At 44.8% G+C, this 17661-nt stretch overlaps 1 protein-coding gene and 1 long non-coding RNA gene across 6 annotated transcripts in view; one reads left to right on the forward strand and one right to left on the reverse strand.

Moving 5' to 3' along the window:
* LOC119513941 overlaps nucleotides 1-17661 on the reverse strand; it is a 38851-nt gene that overhangs the window by 6388 nt on the left and 14802 nt on the right. For 2 of the 5 annotated variants that reach the window (XR_005212728.1, XR_005212725.1), the window contains exons 3-6: nucleotides 9305-9521; nucleotides 8906-9019; nucleotides 6674-7510; nucleotides 4047-4086 (exon numbers count right to left, since the gene is read on the reverse strand). This is a non-coding gene — a long non-coding RNA (uncharacterized LOC119513941). Of the gene's footprint in view, nucleotides 1-2321; nucleotides 2441-4046; nucleotides 4087-4874; nucleotides 4997-6673; nucleotides 7511-8905; nucleotides 9020-9304; nucleotides 9522-10046; nucleotides 10100-17661 lie in introns of those variants that run through there. The other 3 variants (XR_005212729.1, XR_005212726.1, XR_005212727.1) reach the window with 3 other exon arrangements.
* Nucleotides 13850-15028, forward strand: LOC119513940 (cysteine-rich PDZ-binding protein). Its single transcript, XM_037809412.1, has one exon. It carries the CDS (start codon nucleotides 13898-13900, stop codon nucleotides 14201-14203), a length of 306 nt encoding a protein of 101 aa, XP_037665340.1. The 5' UTR covers nucleotides 13850-13897; the 3' UTR covers nucleotides 14204-15028.

Consider the following 17661-nt stretch of genomic DNA (forward strand, 5'->3'; position numbering starts at 1 on the left):
TTTTTTAAGTAACTTTTGCTATTTGTGCTGAGGAACATACATTTCAATATGATGATACTTTGAACAATTGATTGTACATCATGGATGATTGTATAGTATGTGAACAGATCTCTATGAAATTGCAGGGGAAAAAAAAGTGAATGGAGATATACAGGTGCTGGGAGAATTTGAAGAGGAGTATGCACCTGTCCACTGTTGATGGGGAGGCAGAGTGGTGCAGCCCATCTGCAGGGCAGTGTGGTGGTTCCACAGGAAGCTGGTTATGGGGTTGCCATAAGGTCCTGCAACCTCTATACTTGGAAGATCTGAGAGCAGGGAAACGAATGGACATTTGTGCACTGGTGTTTCTGGCAGCAGTACTTGCGATTTGCAATGGATAGAGGTGGCCTAAGAGTACATCAACTGACAAATGGAATGGTGAACTGTGGTGTATACATACAATAGAATATTGAACGTCTGCAAGAAGGAATGATGTTGTGAGGCATGCAAGTAAGTGAATGGAACTTGAGGACAGCATTTTGCGTGAAATGTCAGAAACAAAAAGACAAACATAACGCTTCACTAATACAGACTAACTATAATGTGCAAACTCTGGGAACTGAATCTGGAAGCAAAGGTTATCAGGGGAAGGCTTATTGTAAAGGTCCCTAGATTGCAAGCTCTTACAGCAGTGACATCTATTCCTCAGTTATAATGGTTATCTCTAAATTCTGAGATGTTGAGCTCTTTGTGTATAATCTGGTTGGTCCCTGGAACTTTGAGTATCTGTGTGACACCTGACACTCAGAGCTAGAGTTCAGCAGCTATGAATGTCGGTATTACCCCATACAGCAACTGTTAAAAAAGCTAAAAAGAGTTCATACTTCAATTAGAGATATGAATGAAGCAGATCTGGTTAGGACTAAGGCAAATCAGACTGAAGGGTAATGGATGATATTGACTGTGTTTTAAAACTTTGGCTTCTGTGAGAGACCAAAGGAAGAGATGTTTATTTGGTGCAAAATCTATATTTTCTGTAGCACGTTAAATAATTTAAATTGTACTGTCAGTTCTAACACCATAATTATATGGAACTGCGAATAGGGAATGAAATCTTGTTGTCTTATACAGGTTAGTGTGAAGTCCTGATCATCCCAAAGTAATTTGGGCAGAGAATGGAAATGTATTTGCAGGGCCCCCCTGAGGAACTGGGGGGAAATGCGGAAATATTAAACTTCCCCACCTGAGGAATTACTGATATTCTCACAAGCATTGAGGACTACCAATTTAGTAGGCCAAGCCCTCGATCTTCGGTCTTGCCCTTATATAGATTTTTACTGCAAAGGAGAGGCTAAGCCAACTTATGATTGTGCCTAAGAGTCTCCCCCAGAGAAACTCTTTGTTGCTCAGATGTGGCCTGCCTCTCTAAGCCCATTCAGCAAGTGGACTTACTGCCTTCCCCCGCTATGTGGGACTCCCAGAAGTGTACATCTCCCTGGCAATGTGGGGAATGACTCCTGGGGATGAGCCTGGACCCAGCATCGTGGGATTGAGAAAGACCTCTTGACCAAAGGGGGAAAGAGAAATGAAACAAAACAAAGTTTCAGTGGCTGAGAGATTTCAAATGGAGTTGAGAGGTCACTCGAGAGGTTATTCTTATGCATTATATAGATATCCCTTTTCAGTTTTTAGTATATTGGAATAGCTAGAAGGAAGTACCTGAAACTGTCTAACTGCAACCCAGTAGTCTTGATTCTTGAAGATGATTGTATAACTATGTAGCTTACGTGGTGTGACTGTGTGATTGTGAAAACCTTGTGGCTCACATTCTATCCACTGTATAGACAGATGAGTGGGAAAATGGAGACAAAAATTAAATGAATAATAAGGAAAATGGGGGGATGGAACATTTTGGGTGTTCTTCTTTATTTGTATTTTTATTCTTATTTTTATGTTTTTCTTGGAGTAATGAAAATGTTCAAAAATTGATTTTGGTGATGAATGTACAACTATATGATGGTGCTGTGAACAACAGATTGTACACTGTGGATGATTGTAGGGTATGTGAATATACCTCAATAAAACTGAATTAAAAAAAAATTTCAAACTTTTAAGCAATGCTGGTATCACTGCAGTGACAGGTTGTTGATAGCTCTGATACTTTTTTTTCTCCCTTTTCAATTTCAGGTGGAAATTATTAGCCACTGGTTCCTGATTAACTGGGCGTCCAGAGACTGCACACCGCTGCTGCCTTCACCAACTATGCACAGCAGAAAAGGAGAGTGAGTATCTGACCGCCTGGCTCGAGGAGGGAGGAGGGCAGTGGAGGGAGACTTTGGCACCTTGTCAGAATGCCGGCTGTGTCCCTGCTAGCTGGATGGCCTTGGGCAAGCCAATGAACCTCTCTGAGCCTCATGTTCCTCACGTATAAGATGGGGGTGATGCCACCTCCACTGCAGGGCTGTAGGAGTAAAAGAGTTACATTGCCATTACAGGGCCAATGTTGCCACACTGAGCAGTCCTGTTAAAGGACTCTAGCTATTCGCAGACAATTGCTGATAAAATGACTTCTTAAGTCAAAGTTTTGGTTCCCGATTTCTATAAGCAGGCCAGAAAAATCTAAAACTATAAAGTTTTTTTTTTTTAAAGGTCAAAGGACTGAATGGTGTGGAGGAAAAAGAATCTGTCTTTAGCTGCCTGTTCCCTGAGCTCCATCCCACTGTCCCTGGTGCAGACCTGGCTCCTGGGGGCAATAATCCACCTTAGGCCCCTGGGGCTGGTCCTGGTCAATGCACCTGGAATATGAGGGGCTTTTGGAAGAAGTTGGTGCTCTGCCTGCCCCCAGCTTCCCTGGGAGGCCCCAGGGGGACCCCATGCAGAGGGCACCACACAGCCAGGCTGGGGCCACATCCATCCGAGCGCTGCCTCAGGTAGGTTGTACGTGACGGGATGGCAGTCCTGCCCCACCACAGCTCCAGGGCCCACTTACCCCACAGTAGAGAGGAGAAGGCAGAGCCTAGGAGTCCACAGGGGGAGCAGGATGGAAGCTGGGCCTGCATTTCACACCTGGCTTTGGGTTTGGATTGTTTGCATTAAAACAGCTGGGAATTTTCCAGAGCCCCTTCACTTCTTTAAACCTGGTAGCTAAGTGTTCCGGCAACTCTGAATCCTTTTTTAAAGCAACACCACTTCCAGAGAATGGAGTCTTACTTTGGTTTAACAGTTTGTTCTCTCAAATGGCATTGCATTTGGTAACATGATTTTTTTGTTGTTGGGTTTTTGTTTGTTTGTTTGTTTTCAAATTTATTACTCTACTTTTCTCCTTTTCTGGCTAAAGAAATGGGACCAGGTGAGTGAATGTTCCGAGGCCAATGTATTCGTATAGAATGGACAACCAAGAAGGAACAAAGATGTGCTTAGAGGTAGAACCCCAGAGTTCAGGTCCAGTCTTTGCATCTATTCACTGAGTGATGTTGGCCAAGTCATATCATCTCTTTGAGCCTCCATTTTTTTCATCTATAAAATGGTTAATATTCTCAACTTATTACATAGAAGATAATAAAGTGATTGAACCAATCCTACTACTACTGAGACCTCCACCAAAGTACAGGTTTGTGCTCCCCTATCCTCTTTCTCTCTCAGAGATATACATAGGCTTGGTGCTCCTGGGAGCTGGGCTATAGCTACGTCTCTCTCTCCCTAGACCTCTGTCTGCATTTGCTGCAGAGATTCTCCAGTGAGCTATGCCCACATCACCATCCCTGAATGGAAGACCTACAATGTGATGGATTCAATCAAATCCTTCTCAAAAAACATTGGCCTGTTCTATTGAAATACATTCTATTCAAAGCCCTTTATGATATATATCTTCATAAAAATAAGTGTTAAATACTTTGCCAAGTGTATTGTTCATGTGGTATATCTTAATCTACAACAAAATTATACATTTAAAAACAATTGTTTGCCAGTAAATGAATACAAAGTTTTCTTTCAAAAAAGAATTTACCACCTTGAATACTCCAATGGGTGTGAAATATTATGTCAATGGAAGTGAAGATTTAAATTACCTGTGTCAGCCAGTCTGCATCCCTGGAACTAGCTGGTCACCTAGGAAAGAGCGGAATGCAAGCTACAAGAGTCAAAGACATATTTCAGCAAGCAGCACAATAATCCATTAAGAAGCCTCTTTGGCAAAGGTACCCAGTGTTCTTTTTTACTTCAATTGCTCTTTTTCACTCTAATTATTATTCTTGTTATTTTTGTGTGTGTGCTAATGAAGGTGTCAGGGATTGATTTAGGTGATGAATGTACAACTATGTAATGGTACTGTGAACAATCGAAAGTACAATTTGTTTTGTATGACTGCGTGGTATGTGAATATATCTCAATAAAATGATGATTAAAAAAAAAAAAAAAAAGAAGCCTCTTTGGGGTGACATCATCAACATGGTGACATAAACAGCTACTGAAAATGCCTTTCCAGAGATTCAATGAAAAAGAAAAGAACAATTCTGAATTGTTTGAAACTCTGGAGAAGGATACAGACTGGAGAAGAACCCTGCAGATGCTGAATTGAAGAAAGAGAAGAAGTATCAGGTAGGAATCTTCCATCCCAGACCAGCCAGTCCTCTCCCCTCACTCGGGCTCAGTGTGAGAAAGGCACAGAATCAGCAGATGCAACCCCTCCCACCAAGGACACTGATTTTAAAATCTCTCACAGCAGTGAGACATACCCCCACTGTTTGAAGACATAGGAGACAGGGAAGGACATTTCAAGGCCCAAGCCAGTGAGGGACAAAGAGACCAAGGAAACATGGACAGAGACTACATTTCCAGCCCTGGATCTGAAAAGCCTTCCCCCACCCTTGAGGGAAGTAGCCTCCAGCGACTGTTACCTTGCCTTGGGGACGGCTGGAGTTCTGGGTCAGATGAGGGAGTACTCTGCCACAGGTGTAGCCCCACATCAAGCCAGATGTTGGCAAAATGAGGGCATAGGAATCCCGCAGTTTCAGCTCACCTATGGAGATGCAGCCTGTGCTCAGAGGCAAAGCAGCCTCTGAGGACAATTACGTTACCAAACAGCACCATCTGCTGAACAGTCCAGAAAGTGCAAGGTCATAAAAGCCCTTTTAAAAAGATGCTTCAGACCCTTCATTAGGACCCCAGGAACTGGTCTACACACCCTGCACAGAAACTCAGCCCAGTTTTGGCTGAGAAAAATGGACAACCCAACTGTCAAAGCAGGGCTCTAAAACAAACCCAGGTCTTGCTGACCAGTGGAAAACAAAGCACCACTGGAAGCCAACAGATCTATATCAACACACACAGTGAACTTGCTGGGGTGCCCAGTGCCTACCTCCCATCCCTGTGGCAGTGATTTTGAGGGAGGACCAGGGGCAGAGCCAATATGACAATTGGCCAGTGAGAGAAACAAAGAAATGCAGATATCAAAGAAAATTGTAGGTAAAAGAGAGAAAACAACCTCCAGAATAAACTAATCAAGAAAATCAGATGCCTAGACAGCAAAAAATTCATAACTACACCAGGAAACTTGAAGATATGGCCCAAAGGAGCAAACTAACCCCTCCACTGAGATTCAAGAGTTGAAACAACTAATTGAAGATGTTCAAACAAATCTTCTAAATCAAATCAATGAGTTGAAAGAAAATGTGACAAAAGAGGTGAAGGATATAAAGAAGACACTGGGTGACCATAAGGAAGAAGACAAGAGGCTCCATTGGCTGCCCAATCTGGAGAGGGCTTTAGAAGTTTGGGGGAGCCCCTCCCAGCACTCTGAGCCAGCTGGAAGGCACCCTAGGACCCTCTGTATGTGACCTGACTCCCCCAGGCTTGCCGCCCCTGCTGGGGTCTAGTGCTGACTCAGAAGACTAATCCCTGCCCTGCCAGCTGGTGGGTGATACAAATGTAAGGGACAGGGGGTGCATGGTGCCCTGTGCCTCAGAGCTTTGCTCACACCCAGGGAGTGTGGAAGGTGCTGCCAGATAAATGGCAAATATTGTGGAGAGCTGCAGAATGGGAGGGAAGGGAGGTTGTTAAAAATTGAATCTGATGCTCCCAATCAAACTATCAGCTATAAGGCCACACCCCAGATAATTTACTCCTGACCCCAACTTTGGTGAGGCAGACCTTATTATCCCCATTTTACAGATGAGAAAATGAGAGTCAGAATTTTTAAAAAGTGATTAGTCCCATGTGTGGCAGCATGGACTAGAACATAGAAGTTCAAGTCCTGGCTCTGCCACCTGTGAGGGGTCCTTGGTGAGTCTCTTTGCCCATCAGAACCTTGGTTTCCCCCTCTGTCCAGTGACGTGATTCCAAGGTGCTGGGTCAGTGAGAGAATGTCGAGTGGAAAGTGATTTTCCTAAGGAGAATTCCACCCTCCTGGCCTCATTGCTGCTGCGCCTGCCAGACGATGATGCTGACCAGGACCGTCAGGGCAGGTGGCAGCAGGTGTCCCCAAGCCCTGCTCCTGGACCCAGTGTGACCCCCACAGGGATTATCATGCCAAACTGGACACCTTGGGCCCGGCACAACCCCTCCCCCTGCCTGCCACTGTGCCCGACCAAGTAGGTGGAGTTTTGCAGGGGAGTCCAGTGAACTCAGTTATTTACAAACCCCACGCAGGCCTGCCCATCAGCCCCTTCCAGTCACGCAGAATGTATGTTTTGAGCACCTGTTCAGGTGATGATGATCTTCTGCTTCAAAGAGTTCCAAATTCTTCTCCAGGATGGAAGTGCCCACCATCTTTGGTGCAGGATATAGCCCTCACTTGTCGCCCAGAGGACAGGGCCCTACAAGGTGTGGCTCCCTAGCCCTGGAAAGCTCAACCAGGGCCCCCTCTCCAGAGAGCCCTCCTGCTCCTCCCCAACAGGCTATCTAACAGGCTGGGAGCTACGATCAGCGGTGGCAACTGTGCAGACCCTGGCTCGTGGACGTTCACAGGTAAAGGGGCCCACCCTGCTTCCTGCCAGGCTCCGGTCTAAGAGGGGTCCCCAGGCTGTGGCTTGTTCCGCAGGGAGGACTCCTTCAGGCAAAAAGCAAAGGAGCCATGGACTAAGAGTCAGGAGCCCTGTGTCCACTGAGTGACCCTATTGAGTCCCTTCCCCTTCTCACCCCAGTCCCCTCGTCTGTCCAGCAGTGTTTATGCAAGATCTCCTTTCTCTCCAGGGCCCACACTGTCCTGACCTTAGCTCTCTAGGCACACTCAGATGGTTCTGGGCTGTAGAGACCTCTCTCTGCCTAGAGTTCCAGAGCTAACCTTGAGAGGGGGGAGGTGGGTGGTGGGTGAGATCAGAAGAGCATTAGGACATGTGGGTCAGGTCAAAGTTCATTGACAGCCAGGGAAGAATAGTTGGATTGAGGAGGATATAAGTTCAAAGGCACTGGTGAAGTTTGCCAGTTGAATGGTGGAATTCTAGGCACCAGTGGGCTCATGACACTAGGGACTCTGGACCAGGATTTGACACAGGACATGTTCCTTGGGAGATGACTTCCAGCAGATGGGCCAGCCCTAGAGAGAGACCAGACCAGAGGATTCAGACTCAAACTGGGCATTGGTGCCCTGGGCTGCCCCTCAGCCCTTCTTTGGCCTTTACTTTGACCACCCTGGGTGTGTATAATGAGGGTTGGGAGTTATTGCTCTGTGCACTGCCCAACATAGTGTCCCCCAACCCTGGCGCCTGGTGCTCCAGGTCATGGGTTTTATTTTGGTTCATGCTGGTCACTTGTGGACACCGAGGCTGCCAAAAGTTCAACTGGGCTTTGCCACTCTGGGCTTCAGGAAAACCCTCTCTGACGGCTCCTTGCACTGGCCCCTTTGTTTTCTTCATTCTGCCAGATCTGCTGGATGTGTTTGGATTCAAGTTCTTCCTCAACAATGGCCCAGCACAGCTTTGGATCAACTATTGCAATGAGAAGCTGAAGCAGCACTCGTGGGTTACTACCTGAGGACCTGGCAGGTGTAGAGGTGTCTCCTCCTCCAGGCCCCCCACCCTTCCCCAGGTCTCATCAGAAGCAGCTTTCTTTCTTCGTTGGAAGCTGTTCTTGGGCTTTCTGTGGCTTCCAGGCCAGCCATGGGGTGGCATGTTTGCCCTGAGGACACAAGTGCCCCTCCTGTCCCCCCAGGAGGATTATATTTTTGAGTAATTGTTTGTCACTTAGCAGGACAACCAGGCTGTTTGGATCTAACTGAGGTGGCCCCCATTAGCACCTGCTCCTTGATGACTGAGATGGGTGAGTGGGGGATGGCAGGAAGGGCACCACAGTGAGCTGAGCAGAATTGGCCATTGGGCTTTCTCTGGGGCCTTGGTGACGGTCCCAAGCCCTCTCTGTGCCTGGGCTTGCTGATACCAACTTTGTTTACCTCCCAGGATCACTAGAATACACAGGGTGACATTTGCTATTCATCTGGTGCCATGGGGGTCACAGAGTGGGGCCTTGGCTGGGGCTGGGCTTAATTGGATTCCATGGTTGACTGCTCATTCATGTCCCCTTCGTGGGCTGAGCAGCATTGCCCATCTCTAGACACACATCCAGGGGCCCTAACAGACATGCATCCAGAATGCACAGGCAGGCAGCCCTTGTCTGGACCAAAACAAGCTTTGCCATGAGCCTGGCGTCACTGTGGTGTCCTATTCCACCAGGGCTTGTGGAAAGGTCCAGGTCAAGGTACACCTGGCCTTGGGAGGGCCTTTCCAGAGGGACCCATGGAGTGCTGAGACACAGCACCCTGCTGCCTGCTGGGGCAACTGTGGGAAAGATGCTGGTGCAGCGCAGTGACCCAGGTTCTGGGGTACGGCAAATCTGTCTGCCCTGGGCAAAGCTGCTTCTCCTCTGTGAGGCCCAACTTCCACTTCTATAAATTAGGAGATGGAATGAAATGAATTGTCCTTTATAAAGTACTCACACATTGCAGTTTCCCACCATGCATCCTCTTCCTCCTTCTGAACATCCTCCCCATCCAGGATCACCAACTTAGTCCCACCTGACTGAGGTCACTGCTAATCCAGGACTGACCTGCCTGGAAATAGTCCATGTTAGACCTGGGTCTTTGGGCTTCTCTTCTTACAAGGGAAGGGCTCTTCTCTTGGCTGGGGCTCTGCCTAATCTACATTCTCACTCCCAGGGATCCCTGCCCCTGGTGGCTGGGCAGGATGGGTAGAAGGCCTGCAGGTAACCCTGGACAGCAGCTCAGCCCATGCTCATGTGCTGCCTTCATCCTTTGAAACAGGGCCCCATTCCCTCTGAAATGATGCTCCTGCAGCAATCCCAGGAACCCCTGCACCAGATGCTATTTGCTACAGACCTTAAATTCATGGGAGGTGCCTTCTGTCCAGAATGGAGCCCCAGTAAGTAATCATGGTATCCCAGTTCAAGCTAGGTCTGATGGCGCTGGCACAAGGTGCTCAAGTTTACTCTTTGTTTAAGTCCAAACCATGCTCCAGGCTTACTGCTGGTCAAGGGGACAGTCAGGAGGGACACTGATGAACAAAGTAGAGGTAGTTTCAGTCCTCATGGAGCTTCTACTCCACTGCAGAAGACAGAGACATGAAAATGCAAATAGACTGTGAGGTGTAACTGATCCCAAGGGCCTGTGAGTTGCACACAGGGAGGGCCCAGAGACTAGCTGGCACAGAGACATCTTGCCACGGCCCTGGACTTATGAAGACAAAGACCGTCAGTCTGAATGGGGTGACCAGAGGGGAGCTCTCAGGCTAGGCCTGGCACCCTAGAGGATTTGTCTCACCTCCCCTGGGAGGGATGCTGAGTACAGTGGTGTGGTTTGTGCACTACACAAGGACCCAGCCAGTGAAGTGATTGTGGGCTTCAACCCAAGCTGCCCCTAGAACGAGGCACCTTTTCAAGTAGCAGAAAGGCCCCTTGTCTTGTCAAACCAGCACAAGGTCTGTCTCTGACTGAAGGGGGGAAGTGTCCTCCATAGACCACCTCAAAAAGAAACCCCACCCATTCAGCCATCATTTCAGCAGACTGGGAGCCTCCCTACACAGCCCAGGAGCCCAGAACTGCCCTGGGGGGACGGTACTCACCTGTGACATAGCACAGTCATCCCTCAACAGAGGACCAGGGGGTGCACAGCCTGGAAGAGGGGCCCACTTGCAAGTCTCAGGAGCCATACACCAATACCAAGGACTTGTGGGTCAGTGGCAGAGACAAACTGTGGCAGGACTGAACTGAAGGATTAGACTATTGCAGCAGCTTTAAAACTCTAGGATCACCAGGGAGATTTGATTGTTAGAGCCACCCCCCCTCCCTGACTGCCCAGAAACACGCCCCATATACAGGGTGGGCAACACCAACTACACACGCAAGCTTGGTACACCAATTGGACCCCACAAGACTCACTCCCCCAGTCACCACAAAGGCTAAGCAGGGGAGAACTGGCTTGTGGAGAACAGGTGGCTCGTGGACGCCACCTGCTGGTTAGTTAGAGAAAGTGTACTCCACGAAGCTGTAGATCTGATAAATTAGAGATAAGGACTTCAGTTGGTCCACAAATCCAAAAAGAACCCTATCAAGTCCAGCAAATGCCAAGAGGCCAAAAACAACAGAAAATTATAAAGCATATGAAAAAACCAGACGATATGGACAACCCAAGCCCAAGCACCCAAATCAAAAGATCAGAAGAGACACAGCACCTAGAGCAGCTACTCAAAGAAGAGACACTCAAGAAAAAGATACCATTTTCAATAGCAACTAAAAAAATCAAGTACCTAGAAATAAACTTAACCAAAGATGTAAAAGACCTATACAAAGAAAACTACACAACTCTACTAAAAGAAATAGAAGGGGACCTTAAAAGATGGAAAAATATTCCATGTTCATGGATAGGAAGGCTAAATGTGATTAAGATGTCAATTCTACCCAAACTCATCTACAGATTCAATGCAATCCCAATCAAAATTCCAACAACCTACTGTGCAGACTTGGAAAAGCTAGTTATCAAATTTATTTGGAAAGGGAAAATGCCTCGAATTGCTAAAGACACTCTAAAAAAGAAAAACGAAGTGGGAGGACTTACACTCCCTGACTTTGAAGCTTATTATAAAGCCACAGTTGCCAAAACAGCATGGTACTGGCACAAAGATAGACATATAGATCAATGGAATCGAATTGAGAATTCAGAGATAGACCCTCAGATCTATGGCCGACTGATCTTTGATAAGGCCCCCAAAGTCACTGAACTGAGTCATAATGGTCTTTTCAACAAATGGGGCTGGGAGAGTTGGATATCCATATCCAAAAGAATGAAAGAGGACCCCTACCTCAACCCCTACACAAAAATTAACTCAAAATGGGTGAAAGATCTCAATATAAAAGAAAGTACCATAAAACTCCTAGAAGATAATGTAGGAAAACATCTTCAAGACCTTGTATTAGGTGGCCACTTCCTAGACTTTACACCCAAAGCACAAGCAACAAAAGAAAAAATAGATAAATGGGAACTCCTCAAGCTTAGAAGTTTCTGCACCTCAAAGGAATTTCTCAAAAAGGTAAAGAGGCAGCCAACTCAATGGGAAAAAATTTTTGGAAACCATGTATCTGACAAAAGACTGATATCTTGCATATATAAAGAAATCCTACAACTCAATGACAATAGTACAGACAGCCCAATTATAAAATGGGCAAAAGATATGAAAAGACAGTTCTCTGAAGAGGAAATACAAATGGCCAAGAAACACATGAAAAAATGTTCAGCTTCACTAGCTATTAGAGAGATGCAAATTAAGACCACAAAGAGATACCATCTAACACCGATTAGAGTGGCTGCCATTAAACAAACAGGAAACTACAAATGCTGAAGGGGATGTGGCAAAATTGGAACTCTTATTCATTGTTGATGGGACTGTATAATGGTTCAGCCATTCTGGAAGTCAGTCTGGCAGTTCCTTAGAAAACTAGAAATAGAGTTACCATTCGATCCAGCGATTGCACTTCTCAGTATATACCTGGAAGATCGGAAAGCAGTGACACGAACAGATATCTGCACGCCAATGTTCATAGCAGCATTATTCACAATTGCCAAGAGATGGAAACAACCCAAATGTCCTTCAGCAGATGAGTGGATAAATAAAATGTGGTATATACACACGATGGAATACTACACGGCAGTAAGAAGGAACGACCTTGTGAAACATATGACAACATGGATGAACCTTGAAGACATAATGCTGAGTGAAATAAGCCAGGCACAGAAAGAGAAATATTATATGCTACCACTAATGTGAACTTTGAAAAATGTAAAACGAATGGTTTGTAATGTAGAATGTAGGGGAACTAGCAATAGAGAGCAATTAAGGAAGGGGGAACAGTAATCCAAGAAGAACAGATATGCTATTTAACGTTCTGGGGATGCCCAGGAATGACTATGGTGTGTTAATTTCTGATGGATATAGTAGGAGCAAGTTCACAGAAATGTTGCTATATTAGGTAACTTTCTTGGGGTAAAGTAGGAACAGGTTGGAAGTAAAGCAGTTAGGTTAGTTGTCTTTTTCTTACTCCCTTGTTATGGTCTCTTTGAAATGTTCTTTTATTGTATGTTTTTTTTGTTTTTTTGTTTTTTTTCCATACAGTTGATTTAAAAAAGAAAGGGAAGTTAAAAAAAAAAAAAAAAAAGAGAAACAAGGAAAAAAATTTGTAGTGCCCCCTTGAGGAGCCTGTGGAGAATGCAGGGGTATTGGCCTACCCCACCTCGATGGTTGCTAACGACCACAGAAATAGGGGACTGGTGGTTTGATGCGTTGAGCCCTCTACCATAGGTAAATTGGGAAGACGGTTGCTGCAAAGGAGAGGCTAGGCCTCCCTATAATTGTGCCTAAGAGCCTCCTCCCGAATGCCTCTTTGTTGCTCAGATGTGGCCCTCTCTCTCTAGCTAAGCCAACTTGAAAGGTGAAATCACTGCCCTCCCCACTACGTGGGATCAGACACCCAGGGGAGTGAATCTCCCTGGCAACGTGGAATATGACTCCCGGGGAGGAATGTAGACCTGGCATCATGGGACGGAGAACATCTTCTTGACCAAAAGGGGGATGTGAAAGGAAATGAAATAAGCTTCAGTGGCAGAGAGATTCCAAAAGGAGCCGAGAGGTCACTCTGGTGGGCACTCTTACGTACACTTTAGACAACTCTTTTTAGGGTCTAAAGAATTGGGGTAGCTGGTGGTGGATACCTGAAACTATCAAACTACAACCCAGAACCCATGAATCTCGAAGACAATTGTATAAAAATGTAGCTTATGAGGGGTGACAATGGGATTGGGAAAGCCATAAGGACCACACTCCACTTTGTCTAGTTTATGGATGGATGAGTAGAAAAATAGGGGAAGGAAACAAACAAACAGACAAAGGTACCCAGTGTTCTTTTTTACTTCAATTGCTCTTTTTCACTTTAATTATTATTCTTGTTATTTTTGTGTGTGTGCTAATGAAGGTGTCAGGGATTGATTAGGTGATGAATGTACAACTATGTAATGGTACTGTGAACAATCGAATGTACGATTTGTTTTGTATGACTGCGTGGTATGTGAATATATCTCAATAAAATGAAGATTAAAAAAAATAATAATAAAAAAATAAAAAAAAATTAAAGAAAAAAAAGAAACCCCATACCCGTTAGCAGTCACTCCCTATTTCTCCACGACACCACCAACCCTAGGCAATCACTAATCTACTTTCTTTCTCCATAGTTTTACCTATACTGGACATTAAATATACTTTAAATCTTACAACAACGTGGTCTTTTACGACTGACTTCTTTTAAAAAAGCACAGTTTTAGTATGATATAGATTGCACAATGTACAATTCAGCCATTTAAAAGCACAGTTCGAGTGTTTATGTTTTCAAGTTGCTACTGCTACTTCCGAGAACCGTCGGTGGAAGGATGGTGTGCGAGAAATGTGAAAAGAAACTTGGTACTGTCATCACTCCAGATACTTGGAAAGATGGCGCAAGGAATACCACAGAAAGTGGTGGAAGAAAGCTGAATGAAAACAAAGCTTTGACGTCAAAAAAAGCAAGATTTGATCCGTATGGAAAGAATAAATTCTCCACTTGCAGAATTTGTAAAAGTTCTGTGCACCAACCAGGTTCTCATTACTGTCAAGGCTGTGCCTATAAAAAGGGCATCTGTGCAATGTGTGGAAAAAAGGTTTTGGATACCAAAAACTACAAGCAAACATCTGTCTAGTTCTAATGAAGTTTCTGACTTTCTATATGATTTTATTTTCTGCTTTAAATTTTTAAGGCATAACATAGATGTTTAAGTTTAAAATAGCATGTTTTAAGACAAGTAATTAAGTTTAAACCAGAAAAGTTGATCGGTATTCATTCTTTTGCTCTCAAGAAGTTCTGAACAGCAAAAATACAACTAGTCTTCTGCCTTAAGTTATTTTCCTTACAAGCATTTTATCAAATTGGAATAAGTGACAAATTTAATGAAAAAACAAAATTCTAGTTCTATAAGCACTTTTTATTTAATATTATTCATATAATTCCTGTTTTCCCCTCCCTCCACTTTTAGGTATAGCAAAGGTGAGAAAATTATTGATATTTTGCTCTGAACTCAGCACGTAGGCCTATAATACTTACTGCATTCCCTTATTGGTTGCATAATTCTTAGAATCAGTAGTCCCTTAATTAATACCAGTTTCACAGGGTATTTAAATATTTGAAACCTTTATTGCTGAATGGTCCCTTAGTAATTAGCCCATACTCAAATCAAAGACAAGTTGAATTTGTGATTTTTTAAATTTGTTCTTGAAGCCAGAATACCAGTTCCTTTCATATAAGAACGGGAACACAAGTAACCCCCATGTGTCCAGAGGCATGCACTGTATTTCAGAACAACACATATACACACATTACCTTGAATTCAGACTATTGTGAAAGACAGAACAGTGTTTGTCCATGATGACATGTCATGAAAATGAATCGCCACTCCTTGGGAAAGCTCTTTGAAGCAGAAACCAAACTTTTTGATACCCCCTCCCCCCAAAAAAAGAAATAAATAGAAATAACAAAAAAAAAAAAAAAAAAAAAAAAAAAAAAAAAGCACAGTTCAGTGGTCTGTGGTATATTCATAGATATGTGCACCATCACCACAGTCAATTTTAAAACATTTTTATCACTCCAGAAAGAAGTGCTGGATGCTTTAGTTATCATTCCCCCACCTCCCAGCCCTACTTTCTATCCATACAGAATTCCCCGTTCTGGACATTTCATATAAATGAAATCATACAGTATGTGGCATTTTGTACCTGGCTTCTTTCACTTAGTATGTTTTCAAGGTTCGTTGCTGCAGGAGCCTGTATCAGTACTTCATTTCTTTATTTGCCGAATAATATACTTCATTGTATGTCTTTACCACATTTTGTTTACCCATCTGATGACAGACATTTGGGTTGTTGGCTATTAGGAGTAATGCTGCCATGGACATTTACGTGCACATTTTGTGTGGACATATGTTTTTATTTCTCTTGGGTATATACCTAGAAGTGGAATTGCTGGGTCTCATGGTAACACTATGTTTAGCCTTTTGAGGAACTGCCAGCATATTTGTGCTTTCCTGGACAGATGCCAATGACCACGGTGTCACATGACACTCTGTCTTCTCCAGGTACTGGCTGACTCAGTGGTGCCTTTCAGAAGCCAACCTCTCTGCTCACAAATCAGGACCAAACCACACTCAGCATCGCCTGGCAGGCATAACCAATAGACTGATCTTGATGGTCCTCAAGATCTAGGAAGTAGATTGTGGTTGCGGTCGACTGGGCACACCGCCCAGGAGTGCTGGCCCTGGGCTAAATTTGGAAGCTGCTATTTGCTGGCTGTCTCCTAGGTTGCTGAAAAGTCACACCTTTATAAACTGATGCTGCCCTTGACCCTCCCTACCTCACTATTTGACTTGGGACAAGTCACAGCCCCTCTCTGGCCTGTAACTAAATCTGTGAAATAAATTCAGAATGCACCATCACGGTGGCGTACTCCCTGCCCATGTAAATACATCCTGCTGCTGGAAAATCCTGGATCAGTGCCAGCGACGGGGTCTTCAGACAAACCAGCCCCAGGGTGATGCTGAGACATTTGGAGGTTGGAGTTCACCTTTCTTCACCTCAAACCACCTACGTGGAGTAAAGCAAGACAAATCTCATTCAGTGACAATTATTTATAGGGCACTTCCTGTGCGCCTGGTTTTTCCCTGAAAGGAGTTAACCCGGCTTCATCCTCAAGAAGCTCAAGGCCTTGGGGATGGGGACACTGACGGGGTAGAGAGGAGAGACCCACTGAGTGACATCTGCCGTGAAGGCAGGGGGTCTGGGCTGACCGGACCCGAGCTGGGGAGACGCCGGCTGATTGGAGATGTTGGGACCAGGGCCGTTGAGGCAGGAGGGGACATACGAGCTCTGAATGGAACTTGACTGGAAATGGAGAGGAAGGGCGTTTGGGGTAGACGAAATCTAAGAAGGCTGAAATAGTGAGGAGGTGGAACCAGGAGCTGCTGGTGGAGTAGACGGGGCTGGGGATAAGTCGGGCAAGTGAAGTGAGGGGCCTTGAGTGCGAGCTCGGGAGATGGCTGTTGTGTACAGACAGTCAGGCTTATTGGGAGGCCTGCGCCTCATCCCAGGCCTGGGGGAAAGATTCCACCTGTCCAGGGTACCCGCACCAAGTGCGCGTCCCCCTCCCCCACACACACACCAGGGCCACAAATTACTGCAGTCCCAAGTGCCGCCCCCTCTGCCTTTTTTTTTTTTTTTAAGATAACTGCTTTACTTCCAACCTGTTCCTACTTTACCCCAAGAAAGTTATCTAATATAGCAACATTTCTGTGAACTTGCTCCTACTATATCCATCAGAAATTAACAGACCATAGTCATTCCTGGGCATCCCCAGAACATTAAAGAGCATATCTGTTCTTCTTGGATAACTGTTCCCCCTTCCTTAATTGCTCTCTATTGCTAGTTCCCCTACATTCTACATTACAAACCATTCGTTTTACATTTTTCAAAGTTCACATTAGTGGTAGCATATAATATTTCTCTTTCTGTGCCTGGCTTATTTCGCTCAGCATTATGTCTTCAAGGTTCATCCATGTTGTCATATGTTTCACAAGGTCGTTCCTTCTTACTGCCGCGTAGTATTCCATCATGTGTATATACCACATTTTATTTATCCACTCATCTGCTGAAGGACATTTGGGTTGTTTCCATCTCTTGGCAATTGTGAATAATGCTGCTATGAACATTGGCGTGCAGATATCTGTTCGTGTCACTGCTTTCCGATCTTCCGGGTGTATACCGAGAAGTGCAATCGCTGGATCGAATGGTAACTCTATTTCTAGTTTTCTAAGGAAGTGCCAGACTGACTTCCAGAGTGGCTGAACCATTATACAGTCCCATCAACAATGAATAAGAGTTTCAATTTCTCCACATCCCCTTCAGCATTTGTAGTTTCCTGTTTGTTTAATGGCAGCCACTCTAATCGGTGTTAGATGGTATCTCATTGTGGTCTTAATTTGCATCTCTCTAATAGCTAGTGAAGCTGAACATTTTTTCATGTGTTTCTTGGCCATTTGTATTTCCTCTTCAGAGAACTGTCTTTTCATATCTTTTGCCCATTTTATAATTGGGCTGTCTGTACTACTGTCAT

The sequence above is a fragment of the Choloepus didactylus genome, chromosome 18, assembly GCF_015220235.1.
Source record: "Choloepus didactylus isolate mChoDid1 chromosome 18, mChoDid1.pri, whole genome shotgun sequence".
Classification (NCBI taxonomy): Eukaryota; Metazoa; Chordata; class Mammalia; order Pilosa; family Megalonychidae; genus Choloepus; species Choloepus didactylus.

Coding starts and splice junctions, on each gene's coding strand:
- LOC119513940 (XM_037809412.1), top strand. CDS start 13,898: ATGGTGTGCGAGAAATGTGAAAAGAAACTTGGTACTGTCATCACTCCA.